The following is a 14,160-nucleotide window of genomic DNA, read 5'->3' on the forward strand; positions in this document are numbered from 1 at the left end:
CCCCCCCCCCAACTTCTTAGCTTAGACTTCGAGCATACCAGACTCAAGTCATATCAGCCAAAATGCTAAGTCACAAAAAAAAAAAATGTACTCTTTGATTGACTCGATCCCCCACTTCTGTCTTCCAATTTTTGCCTCTTCATGTATCAAATATAGGCCAATTTTGTTAGGAATCACGACTCTTCACAATGGTACAATATTGTCCACTTTGAGCCTAAGCTCTCATAGTTTTCCTTTGGGCTTCCCCAAAAAGCCTCGTACCAATGGAGATGTATTCCTTGCTAATAAACTCGTGATCATTCTCTAAATTAGCCAATGTGGAAAACCCTCCCAAAAATTCTCAACAATCCTACTCTCGAACAAAGTACACTATAGAGCCTCTCCTGAGGCCTATGGAGCCCTCGAACAGCCTCCCCTTAATCAAGATTCGACTCCTTCTTTGGAGTCCTCGAACAAAGTACACCCTTTGTTCGACACTTAAGTCACTCTTGATTACACCTTCAAGGCTCATAACTTCTTTGTTCAAAATTTGAGGATTCTATTGATATTGCTAAGTTAGGGGCATGACTTTGATACCAGATTGTTGAACACAACTTTTTGTGGGAAACACTCACACTCTTTATTAAGATTGATCGAGAAGAGAGTACAAGACATTTTGTAGAATATTAATACTTTGTATTTCTTAGGATGATAACCTAGGTAGGGCGGAGGGGTATTTACAGTAGACACTAGACAATTTATTCCTGTTTATATATCTTTATTCCTAAAATACCTAAATCATTTTCTTAAATTTATTCCTAAACTTTTTAAATCATTTTACTAACATAAATATACAATGACTAGTACATTTGACCAGATTTTCTGCTATGCGAATCAAAGATTGTGTTAGGTACATTTGACCAGATTTTCTGCCATGCGAATCAAAGATTGTGTTAGGTGATGGAGCCTGCTGCTTATTTATAGCTTGGTCAACAGTTATATCAGGTAAAGCTATATTTGGTAAAACTATATCCGGTAAAGCTATATATGGTAAGTAGCTATATATAGTAGATGGTTAAATCCAGCTAGATGGTTAAATCTAGTAAAGCTATATATAGTAAACTAAACTATATATATATCCCGTTCGTAGAGCTTTGAAAATGTACTTTCTGTATTCTCTCTTACTGTACATACTTGAAGTCATCAATATAAATCCTTTACCAGAGTTCTCCTTGCATTTTCTCTCTCCTATTCTTTGGTTTTCATCTAGATCGAGTGTGTGCGTTGTTGTGCGATCCTAACAACTAGTATCAGAGCTAGGCGGAAGTCACCACGATATGTGAAGATGAAAAGTTCAAAGATTGGAATTGAGAAGTTCGATGGATCCGATTTCAGTTTCTGGAAGATGCAGATTGAAGATTATCTGTACGAGAAAGATCTTTACAAACCCCTGTTGGGAGTGATGTCGGATACCATGACCACAGAGCAGTGGAAGCTCAAGGATTGAAAAGTCTTAGGGCTGATCCGGTTGACGCTATCCAGAAACGTGGCGTTTAACATCATCAAGGAGAAGACAACGTCAGATTTGATTAAGGCGCTGTCGAATATGTACGAAAAACCGTCGGCTATGAACAAGGTGTATTTGATGCAGAGATTGTTCAATCTACAGTTGTCTGAACGTGGATCTGTTGTTGATCATATAAATGAATTCAATATGATCGTAAGTCAACTGAGTTCGATGGAAATTAATTTCGAGGATGAAATTAAAGCATTGATTTTGATGTCATCTTTACCCGAGTCGTGGGATACTGTTGTTGCCGCAATCAACAGTTCGCGAGGATCTGATAAACTGAAGTTTGATGAAATTTGAGATGTAGTTCTCAACGAAAGTATTCGCAAACGAGAAATTGGAAATTCATCTGGTAGTGCTCTTAGTGTTGACCAACGGGGAAGAAGTAAACCGAAGGGCCCAAACAAATGGTGATCAAAATCAAAGAATCGAGAAAAATCTCCAAATAGACCAAGCGTAACGTGTTGGAATTGTGGAGAAAAAGGTCACTTTCGGACAAGTTGTACAAGACCAAAGAGGAAGTAGAATCACAAATCTGGAGATGATGATTCTATAAATTCAGCAGAAGACATTGGGGATGCTCTAGTCCTCAGCTTGGATAGTTCGATTGAATCCTGGATTTTGGATTCAGGTGCATCTTTTCATTCTTCTTCAAATAAAGAGCTGTTCCGAAATTTCAAGTCTGAAAATTTCGAGAAGGTGTATCTTGCAAACAACAAAGATTTGAAGATTAAAGGAAAAGGGGATGCTTGCATAAAAACTATGGCAGGAAATTAGTGGACATTAAAGGATGTCAGATATATTCCTGATCTCAAGAAGAACTTGATCTCTATTGGTCAGTTGGACAACACAGGTTATGCAACAGAGTTAGGAAAGAGTTCATGGAAGATTATGAAGGGTGCTATGGTAGTAGCACGTGGCTCAAAATCTGGAACCTTATACACCACTGCAGGGTGTATGAACATAGCTGCTGTTGCTGAGAGTGCTTCAAATTCAAGTCTATGGCACAATAAACTTGAACATATGAGTGCGAAAGGTAGTCTTTGTACTAATTTTCAAGTTAATACTTCCTTCTCTGAGGGTCATCCCACTTCCATTGCACCACTCTGATCGTCAATCATGTGATTTGAGTATCCTGAATCATCAAGTTAATACTTCCTTCTCTGAGGGTCATCCCGCTTCATTGTACCTCTCTAATCGTCAATCATGTGGTTTGAACATCCTGAATCATCAAGTTAATACTTCCTTCTCTAAGGGTCATCCCACTTCCACTCTACGACTCTGATTTGATTTATGTTATTATTATGTTATTATTTTATTATTATTTTGTACTTGAAAACTTTCTTTACAAACAAGTCGTAAAGAAATAATAGAGAGCAAATGTTTTTGGGTTGGCATTTTGTCTTCACTCCTCCAATTATGTCAATAGCCCATTCCCTTCCTTTTAACCTATATTATCCCTCCATTTCCTATCCCTTTCAAACTCCCACCGCACATATCTTAAATCTCATCTCTATTCCCTCTTCAACCATTGCGTTATCGATGTGGAACCCGAACCAAGCTCACCGAGACGACGACGACGACGATTCATGGGAGATTAGGGCTTTCGCCGAAGAAACTATGGGCACAACTTGGCCACCTAGGTTCTACAATTGCACATTTTGTGGACGAGAATTTAGATCTGCCCAAGCATTGGGTGGCCACATGAATGTTCATCGTCGCGACCGTGTACGTTTTCGCCACGAAAATCAACCCATCTCATCCTCGACATCGTCTTTCACGATCCCCGCCACCAACGTCGTCTACGATGGTGGTGGGGTTTGTTTCTTCTACCAATTACCAAATGAAAACAGCGATTTCCTCCACTCCATCTCTTTACACTCCGCTACCCCATATCCATCAAACAATCCGATTGCGTCGTCCATACCATCTTTAAAGTTGTTGGGAGAGCTCGGAGGAACGTCGAGCTCCTCGTCTCACTGCAGCCACGTGTCTAGCAAAGGAGATGAATCCTTGATATCAATTGATGATGGAGCTGAGAAGCTTGATCTAGAGCTGAGACTTGGACAAAGGCCATCTCCAGCTTGAAAAACAAATGGTAAGAGGAGAGATGAGAGAGAAAATTAGGGTTTTAATGAAGGACAAGCAAAAGCTAGCAAGCAGTGTAGTGTCGTTTTCTTTTTGCATGGATTTCTGAGAAATTAAACCTTTTTGTGAGCATTTATGTCCGTGGGGATTGTTCCATACGACAAAGAAACCAACTTTGAGTCCTCTTCTTTGTACAAACTACAAAACTACCATCGAACATTCGTAATGAGCTCATGTCTTGTTTCAAAGATCGTCTTTCTTCCCTTGTTTTTGCCCCAAAAATAAGTTGGATTTTGAAATTTTCTATCAATAATGACGAAACCAAAATAAAATAAAACAAAACATGTCTGAGTTGTTCGAGTTTATTTACAAATGGACAATAGATTTAGGATACAAACTTAAGCAAAACATAAAGGACTTAAAATATACGAACCGAACTAACGCTAAGGGATGACCCTTCTATAACTACACAACTCCTTAATTCTCTCACTTCGACTGACTTTTAGTGAACACCCAAAAAAAGATAGAATGGGATGAGTATAAAAATACTTAGTAAACTATCTATTTGTAAACTCTCATCACATCCCGTTCGTAATAGAGTACCCGAAATTTTCTCTGGGCATTAAGAAGTTCGAGCCTAATCTACAACTATCTGAGCTTCTGAAAAGGTCTCGAAGTTTCAATCAGTTCTCATGTCCATCACGAACCCACTCTAGATCTAGAGGTGGTTCATCCAATCATGGCGCTGCAGATCTACTTAACGGCGTATCTTAACTCGAGGTGATTTAACTTTGCTCCATTAATGTCTGAGTATTCAAGTAGCAATTGAGTAGAAGATCATGAATGGATGTTTTTTTTTTCCTTTTTTTTTTTTTGTTTGTTTGTGAAGATATCAAGAACAAAAAAGTCTAGATGATTACGTGACTAGTTCAGTTGAACCAACCTTCACCTCAATCTCGACAAACTTTGTTTCTTGAGTTAATTTAGCCTCAAAACTCTCACACATTTCATTTTATTTTAGTTCCTAAAAATAGACTCCCTCTAAGATATATATTTGGACATGTGAGGTACTAAAACCAAGGCCTCCAATGTCATCAAGAAAGTAAGTAGTCATTTTTTACTTTTCTCAAATTTTACTAGTAACTTAAGAAAAGTAAGAATTAAAGGAAAATGGAAGAGTTAAGCCAATACAAGAGTTAAAGACTTAAGCTCGATGTTTTACTTAGGAATCGTGAGACATTAAATACTACAAATGACTTTCGCTGCTTATGAAGTTTTAATACATGACCTATTCCCACGTAATAATGATTTATGTGACTTTTAATAGACATAGAAATATGTTTAATGCTTAAATCAAGAACAAGAGTAAAATGACCAAAATGCCCCTACTATGTTAGTAGGTTATTTCATGACCTAAAAGAACTCTTAACGACTTAAGATTTTAAATGAAGCCTATTTGTAAGATAAAAAATAATTATACAAGATTTCAAAGTAATCCAAGCATGTTTAGAACAAAAATCAAGATGGAGGTGGATAATGACAAAAATACCCCAAGTAGTTAAGGTGAAACACCGCCTAAATAAATCTCAAACGACTTAAAATCTTATATAAGGACTATTTATGGATATAAAAAACTATGCAAGGTTTCAATTACGATGCTAAACCAATATGGAGTGAAAAATGACTAAAATATCCCTACATGACCTTATGATATTTCCAATCACTAAAAAAAACTCCAAATGATATGAAAGTTTTATAAGAGACTTGTTTATAGTAATGAATAGATGTTGGTCAATGATAGAAGCAGATTTGGAGTAGGTATAATAGAGAGACAATCCTACGAACTAGTCTCCATTGTTTCGCGTCCACTATTGTTCGTCATTTTGTAATTCATTCCCTTTAGTATTTAAACTTAAACTTTGTTTCAAATATTGTAACGTAGGTATCTTTGAAAAAAAAAAATCTACCACGTTTATATTTCTCCTTTAAGTCACAATTCGTACTTCGAAAAAGCCTAAAAAATTAGTTCGTGAATTCACAAAAAGAGAGGTTGGTCCCTCTTTGTATAATCTCTGCCTCATCTTCTGATCCACTGACGTGACTTTGAGGATCCCAACAACTATGACTCCTTTCTCAGACTACATTTTCTGACCCAAAAAAAAAATATATATAATATATATATATATATATATATATATTTCAAGATAGTTTTGATTTTTGTTTGGAAGTACCGGTTAAAACCTAATAAAATACATATATTTGGTCACATATACAACTAGTTGAATTTAATGTCAATGACGGCTTGAAATATCTATTAGAGAAAGAGAAATGTTCAGCAATTTATGACCCGATAAAGCACCCAACAGAAGAGGAATGAAATAGTTGGGAATGTGAGCAAAAAGAAAACAACAGCTCGAGTGATTCCAATGAACAGCTAGCAGATTTAGAAGAAGTCAGGAAAACTTCTGAATCACTGGAATTAGAGGAAAGAAAAAGTTCACCAATGAAGCTTTTTATTAAGAAAGTACCACAGTTGGATTTAAAACTACTGCCTTCTAATTTTAAATATGCATATCTAGGTGACAAGAAGACACTACCAATCATTTGCTCAGCAACTTTGTCACTAGTCCAGGAAAACATTCTCCTAGACGTTAAAGAAGCACAAGGGAACAATAAGTTGGACATTGGCGAGTAATAGTAAATGAGAATAATAAGTTGATCTCTCTGGATAGATAGTATAAATGGATTAAGGAAGACTAAACGAAACAACCTGCAAAGACCATTTTTTCCTATCATTCATAGAACAAATGCTTGAAAGCTGAGTCCCATTACTGCTTCTTAGATGGTTATTAAAGATACAATCAGTTCCAGACGAAGAGCATACCAAATTCATGATCTTATGGAAATTTTGCCTTTGAAGGATGCCTATTAGACTATGCAATGCTCCAGTAACATTCCAACTATGTATGATAACAATTTTTACAGACATGGTGGAAACAATTATGAAATTTTTCATAGTTTACTTCTCGATTCTTTTGAAACCTTTCTAATCAATTTGGGAAGGAGAAATTTATATTTTTTTTTATTAAAAATGCACGCAAGCATTTGAGACAGAAGAAAGGAAATGTACTTCATTCTATTTCTTAGAATGAGACTCAAGTGAATTATACAACCACTGAAAAAGAGCTACTAGTTGTAGTGTTTGTCGTCGAGAACTTCAAGGCTTATTTAATTGAAGCAATGTGAAAGTGCACATTGATCGTACAGCAATCAAGCATGTAATGATGAAGCTTAACGTCAAGCCAAGGCTAATCAACTGGATTTTACTACTACAATAATTAGAATTAGAAATCTCGACACCAAGGGAGCTAATAATTATATGGCAAATCATCTATCCCGAACAGAGAACATGGAAGAAAAAATCAACAAAAAAAGAAATGGATGATGCATTCCTTGATGAATATATTCCTTTTTAGAAAGTGGTACAACCTAATAATAGGGACGGATTTGTTAAGTTTGATGATGCATTATGGATTTACAGGACAGCTTTCATAACTTCCGTGGGGATGTCGGCTTACAAGCATATTTTTTTGGAAGGTATGTCATCTCCCCCTAGAATTAGATTATAAAGTATTTTGGCATTATCCAAGTTAAATTTTGATTATGCTACACAGCGAAGAGTGAAGGATAATGTAATTAAACGAAGCGGGATGAATTTAGGCACCTAACCAAGATGTATGAGGAGAAAACAAAAAAAAAATGACATGACAACAAAATAAGGCAAAAAGAGTTATAAAAAGGACAACGGGAAATTAAAATCAAGATGATTTGGTCTTTTCGAAGAAGTCACTCCCTGTGGGCCAACAACCATCCAGAGGGAAGACACACGAGAACATGAAGTCAGCATATTAGGAAAGCTAATTTCACTTGATGTATATTTGGATATGATTGATTATTTTCGCATAATATAGCATTTCTTATCTATCACACTTTTTCATGCAACAACCTGCTATATATATATAATGCAAAGCATCAACTTATCATCATATTACTCCTCTTAAGGAAGTAGAAGAGATGATGCAAACAGTAGACGAACCAAGAAGTGGTTTTCAACGGTTTCTTAATGAGAGGTCACTTGGAAACACATTAAGAGACTTGAAGCCAATCTCATCCTACATCGCTATGTTTATGAAGAGTCGGTTAACAGAGACATCAACTAATTACATGGAGGAGAATGTCACAGTCATGCTTGTCCAAGACATGTTATGTAGCCACATGCTGGATTTTTAGATCATGCTTGTCCAAGACATGTTGTGTAACCACATGCTAGATTTTTAGATCATGCTTGTCTAAGGCGTGTTGCCTATAGTTGCATGTCCATTACAACCCATTTTTACTTGCTTTCATGTTAGGTGAGTCTTTACTATTCTTGTTGCGTCAATACGGGAATGTATGACTGCTCGTCAAAAATTATGTCTACATCCACCAAAGCTAAAATGTTTCAAAAATTATGTCTACATCCACCAAAGCTAAAATGTTTCAAATGTAGTATAGGAGATGGGACTAGTTGTCAAATTTTTGGCCGTGGAATAGTTACAAATTTAATAAAGAAATGGAGAGTAGAAATTTGAAAATCCAATTTGTGTTACACACGAAATGGTCTAGTAAGACCAATCCCTTTAGGAGGGAGTTCAAAAGGTTTCATACATACCTGCCTCTCTCTCTCTCTCTCTCTCTCTCTCTCTCTCTCTCTCTCATAGTTCCCTTTTCCAATTTGTGCAACGCATGCCACATCCATCGCAAATCTTCTTCAAACCCAGTGAGTTTCTTTCGTTATTTATCAATAGTTTCATCAATTACGCTACAGTTTGATTCAAATCCTACCGGTTTCTCAATCTTTCCCAACTCTCCACCACTCTTTAATCTCTTTTTTGAGTTTCTTGTCGCTTGTTTTCGTTCGTATTTTAATACAATTGCAAATGGGTTGCACGGTGAGGGATAAGCATGTTCGAACGAGTCGGAGGCTTCGATCGGTAAAATCCGTAATCGATCCGCGTTCTTATCAAGAACGAGATTCACTTCACAAATCTGTGCTTGAATCGAGTTCCAAGCCGTTGGATTATTATATAGGGCTCGGCGATTCGAACCAAAATACCGCGGTTACGTCAAACTCTAATTCTAGTTCCTACTCGGATGGTGGTGAATGGGTTTACTGTACGGAGGAGCAATTGGAGAAAATCTTGATGAAGAATTTACAATTTATTTATACTGAAGCTATTTCTAAGCTTGTAGCATTGGGTTATGATGAGGATTCTACGATGAGAGCGATTTTGCAAAATGGGCATTGCGATGGTACCATGGATGCTCTAACAAATGTACTGCATAATTCACTGAAGTTTTTGAATGGTAACAACAATCCTGATAATGCCAACACCGAGGCGGTTGCAGCTGTTATGGCTGCTGCCGAATCTGGTGATGATAATGGTAATGGTATTGCCATTGCTAATGCTCATGCTAATTTATCTGTGCATGATCCTGAGCCTGTGTTCTCTGATTTAAGGCAATTGCAGGAGTACTCGTTGGCTAGTATGGTGTGTTTTTTGCAACAAGTTAGGCCTCATTTGACTAAAGGAGATGCTATGCGGTGTCTGCTTATGAGTGATCTTCATGTTGGTCGGGCAAGTGCCATGGAAATTCCGGTGCTTCCTTCAATACCAAGTACCGTTAATGGGACAGCGTCTGGAGCCAATGGTGAGAATGTTCGTAAACAACCAGTGAGCTTTTTGGCACCATCCCATTGTAAATTTCAGGGTAGTTCAGGTTTTGGAAATGGTGGAGGTTTGGAATTTTCTGTTAATGGGTCTCCATCTTATGCCCCTGATATGAATTTGCCTAGTGATATTGAGTGTCCGAAGAGGTTTAATCTTTCTCCTTCAATGAAGTCGTTGTTGAAGAGAAATGTGGCTGCATTTGCTGCTGGTTTTCGAGCAAACTCGAAGCACATTCAGGTGCAGTCTCAAGCTTGTGCAAATGCCTTACCAAGTGAAAATTCCCCTGTTGGACAAGGTCCTGTTGGAGTTCCGGTGGAGAAAAGAGGGTTGTCCCAGATTTCAGAGAACCAAGCTGCTGTAAATTCAATGTTGAATAAATTTCGCGATTTGAAACTTTATGAGAATTTGGATTTCGTTGCAGAAGATCAGAAGGATGAAGTGATTGTAAATCTCTTGCATCAGATTAAAGAACTTGAAAGACAAGTAAAGGAGCGGAAAGAGTGGGCGCACGAAAAGGCAATGCAAGCTGCAAAGAAACTGAGTCATGATCTCACTGAGCTTAAAATTTTGAGGATGGAAAGGGAAGAGACCCAACGCCTGAAAAAAGGCAAGCAAACTTTAGAGGACTCAACAATGAAACGACTATACGAGATGGAGAATGCTTTGAGAAAGGCCAGTGGTCAGGTGGACCGTGCAAATGTGGGAGTGCGACGCCTTGAGACAGAAAATGCAGAAATTAAGGCAGAGATTGAAGCTTTAAAGTTAAGTGCTTCCGAGTCTGCCACTGCTTGTTTGAAGGTTGCAAAGAGGGAGAAAAAAAGCCTAAAGAGACTACTGGCCTGGGAAAAGCAAAAAACAAAATTACAGGAGCAGATTGCAGAGGAGAAGGATAAGATATCAAAGTTGCAAGATGAATTGGAGATGATCAAGTTAGCTCAACAAGAGGCCGAGGTAAAAACTCTTATGCTTCCACTTTTCCTTTCACAATTAGTTGATGTTCAACAGCAATTAGCAAAGCCAAGTTGTAAATAGTTTTCTGGTTCATATTGCTGAGGTGATTTGCTATTTACGCAAATAATGGCAATGAATCAACACAAGTAACAGCAAGGATTAGTAACTCAGCTGTCAGCTCCCTTTAGGATATGAATAGCTGAACCATTTTTTTACCTCTTTGAGCTTAATGATTTACCATTTTGCTGAGTATAAAACAGGATTGAGAACTGTAGGTTTGATTTTGCCAAAAAAATAGTTGCATAACCCGAGGTTTGCAAGTCGTCTTAGTGTCTTTTCTGCTCGAGTCATCTGAGATTGATAATATAAAGGCTATGGTTCAAAATCATTATAGTTTCAAGGCTGTTCCTTTTTCCTGCTTTTCTTGTATATCACTGATACCATTGTTTCGTTAAAAGTAGGAACTGTAGTATAAAACTTTTTAGTATAATTTTTCACTGCTCAGCTAATTTTGGACTCTCATGAAAACATAGTGATTCTGCTTCTGTGATGGTCATACCTTTGCTTTGGTTATTTGCCGGAAGTTTGCAGGCTGCTTATCGCTTGAAAGTTTCAAAATCTGCATTTTGTTTGTCCTGAATATGCATAAACTAGAAGGAAATTGTGCTTGTGAATCGTAGATCACTCTTTGTTCTTTTAAATGTTCTATCTAATGGTTCCTGATTATATTAGATGATTGAATTCCTGCTTGCTCTAAGCACCAATAAAACCACCTTCCATTGCAACCATGTGGGTTATCAGATTAGTTATGTTGGTGATTGCTATGCTTATATAAGTGGGTGTCGCAGTCTATTTGTCCTGCTTTCCTTGTTCACTCAAACACTTTGTTTCTTGCCTCTGGAATAACATGTTGCTGCCATTGTAGTTCTCTTGTAAAACAATACCTTCATATAGTGTTCCTTATCATTTACCGTGCGAAGGATGATGGATGTTCTACAGGTGAGGTGGAGGCATGAGGTGAATGCTAAAGAGGCTGCCATGGTCCAAGTGGAAGACAAGAGACGTAGTAAAGAAGCAGCGGAGGCAAGTAGTAAAAGAAAGCTCGAGACGTTACGCCTTAAGATAGAGATAGATTTTCAGCGCCACAAGGATGATCTGCAAAGGCTTGAACAAGACCTTTCTCGTCTACAAACATCTGCACAATCCACTGATGAACCACACCACCCCTCCAATAACACACCCAAAAGAAGTTCAGAGGATGTAAGACCCCAGGGAGAAACCATTGCAAAAATGCTTCGTGAATTGGATAACTTTGAGGATTATTCAGAGAACGAGGTCGAGCGCAACCGTGAATGCATAATATGCATGAGAGATGAGGTTGCTATTGTTTTCTTGCCTTGTGCTCACCAAGTTCTGTGTAACAGTTGCAGTGATAACTATGGCAGAAAGGGCAAAGCAACATGCCCATGTTGTCGGGTTCCAATAGAACAAAGAATCCGAGTTTTTGGTGCGAGTTTGTAGAACGATAGTAGGAGTTTTCAAAGAATAGCATATCTCAACTGTAACATTTCTTTGTTAAAAGATACTGAGTTTACAGTGCTCTGCAGACTTTGGTCATATATATACACCTTTGAATATGTTTACTTCAATATGCTTTTGGTATATGAGAATGGTTACAGTGTATACAAATAAAACATAACAAAACAAAGTTGCTTTGCTTATGGCAACTTTTGCGTTCCACGAATTGTCACCGACTTTTTTCATGATTTGTGTATGTTGTTCATGTTGTATGAAAACTATTTATTTTCATTGATAGACCTATTTTTAAGGGTTTTTTTTCACACTAGGAGCTTGATGAATCCATATTCATATAGTATGAACCTTTGGACCTAAGACATTTCAAAAAAAAAAAAAAAAAAAAAAAGAATTATAATAAATAAGAGACAAAAGGGCCCAACCGGGTTCGAACCGGTGACCTCTTGATCTGCAGTCAAATGCTCTACCACTGAGCTATGGACCCATTTTTGTACACTCATCCAACTTTAATATATATATTTATATTTTAGATTCTCAAGACAACACTAAGAAGGAGTGGGGTCGATAAGCAAAGCCGAAGCGGAATTGATGGGCGCCGAGAAAAATGCCTCAGAAAGGATTTTGGGATAAGGTACCGTTTTCGTCTTCTAAACCCCACTTTCTGATGCAAATGATTACGAATCAATGGCTTCCTGTATTTTCAACAATGTATTTTGCAGGTTGAAGACGACCCCCAGCTGTTCATTTGGCTGGAATTGGAATTTCGGCAATGCCAACAACAAAGACAACAAACCCCAAATCAAATACCACGATATCGATCTTCCATTTCCTCTCTCGCTCGTCGATAATACATTCTTGAAACGTATTTTTCTTTCCACTCTTGAAATCCCTGTGTTTGACTGTTCTTTAATGCCTTTTTGCTTTCAAATCGTAACAACATAGTCCTTAGTATGTAACAATAGTCTCGTCGTGTAAGATTTGTAAGAATTTAGTCTCTTCGATGAAAATCGTCACCAAAATGGTGATGTTTTTAGTCTTCTTGGTTTATAAACACACATAATCAGTTGTCGCTTAATTGAATGCCATTTTTTTCCTCTTTCCATTGTTGGAATCTTTGTTTTGAGTGTTCTTGAATGTTCCTTACTTAGTCTTTGTTTCTAATTTTTGTTTCCCTCTGGCTTAATGTGCTCAGAAATGGTGCTTCTATGTTTGTTTGTTCCATGAAGATTTATGTGCTGGGTGTGTGGGAAATCTCTGATTCAAGTTGCAGAATAACTTCAATGTTTCTTAGGAAGAAAAACTCAATGAGCTGATGATTTTTTTACTCTCCCCCTGCTTGATCATATACTATAAAAAAATCTTACATCTGAATTATGCACTATAAAAACATATGGTTCATCTTGTAGAAACTTGTTACATTGTTCTTCAGATGCATTTGCCTTGAATCATAATGTTCGTATTACGTTGTAGTGTTGTGAGATCCCACATCGGTTGGTGAGGAGAACGAAACACCCCTGTGGAAACCTTTCCCTAACAAACATGTTTTAAAATTTTTAAGGGAAGGTCTAAAGAGGACAACATCTGCTAGTGGTACACCACATAGACCCATAGTTGAATTGTCAAAATATTTTTGCAGGTAAGGAACTGAAATGCTGCTATAAGGCCACGTCAGACGGATTCAGCGCCACCGATTTCCACACGTGTTGTGATTTCAAAGGGCCATGTGTCATAATTGGGTACACAGACAAATCCTTCAAGTTTGGTGCATTCAACCCAGAAGGCTACAGAAGCACAGATGACTACTATGACACTTTTGATGCATTCCTCTTCTATTGGGAACACAATGAGACGGCTGATGATCCCATCATCTTGCCTAAGGTAGGGGGTAGCGGTGCAGCTTTGTTTGATTACGCGAGGGGCGGGCCACAGTTCGGGGCGGACGGGCTGCTGATCGGCCCCCCTCTAGCACCTGTGATGGGCGGCTTTGCAGGGCCAGACACGAACTCAGGCATTGGGGACTTAAGGCAAGCCAAGTCTCGGCTCGGGCTGTCGTATGCCAAGAGAAAAGATGGGAAGGACTCCATTTTTGGAGATGCAAACAGAGCTGTTGTTGCTGAAGTACAGGTCTTTTGCAGCCCTCGAATAGCAAGCTTGTATTGAAAGAAGGATGAGTTCTTGGTAGACTAATGACTAAATTATTGCTATTATAGCTATAATAACTGAATCGGTATTCATGTTTCAATTATGCACGAGGTTGTGTTATTG

The 14,160-nt window shown here is 37.8% G+C and overlaps 2 protein-coding genes, 1 non-coding gene and 1 pseudogene across 3 annotated transcripts; 3 read left to right on the top strand and 1 right to left on the bottom strand.

Annotated features, from left to right (window-relative positions):
• LOC111450805 overlaps positions 1-3,776 on the top strand; it is a 6,726-nt pseudogene extending 2,950 nt beyond the window's left edge.
• Positions 3,777-8,339: 4,563 nt separating this feature from the next.
• Positions 8,340-12,008, top strand: LOC111462431 (MND1-interacting protein 1-like). Its single transcript, XM_023106032.1, has 2 exons — positions 8,340-10,359; positions 11,359-12,008. Exons 1-2 carry the CDS (start codon positions 8,617-8,619, stop codon positions 11,878-11,880), a joined length of 2,265 nt encoding a protein of 754 aa, XP_022961800.1. The 5' UTR covers positions 8,340-8,616; the 3' UTR covers positions 11,881-12,008.
• Positions 12,009-12,079: 71 nt separating this feature from the next.
• LOC111451012 lies at positions 12,080-14,144 on the top strand. Its single transcript, XM_023091276.1, has 4 exons — positions 12,080-12,130; positions 12,426-12,526; positions 12,615-12,757; positions 13,532-14,144. The coding sequence occupies exons 1-4, from the start codon at positions 12,080-12,082 to the stop codon at positions 14,053-14,055; spliced, it is 819 nt and encodes a 272-aa protein (XP_022947044.1). The 3' UTR covers positions 14,056-14,144.
• On the bottom strand, positions 12,308-12,379 carry TRNAC-GCA. The gene has a single exon. It is a non-coding gene; the product is annotated as a tRNA-Cys (tRNA).
• Positions 14,145-14,160: the final 16 nt, after the last annotated feature.

This window comes from Cucurbita moschata, unplaced genomic scaffold, assembly GCF_002738365.1.
Source record: "Cucurbita moschata cultivar Rifu unplaced genomic scaffold, Cmos_1.0 Cmo_Scf00001, whole genome shotgun sequence".
NCBI classification, from domain to species: domain Eukaryota; kingdom Viridiplantae; phylum Streptophyta; class Magnoliopsida; order Cucurbitales; family Cucurbitaceae; genus Cucurbita; species Cucurbita moschata.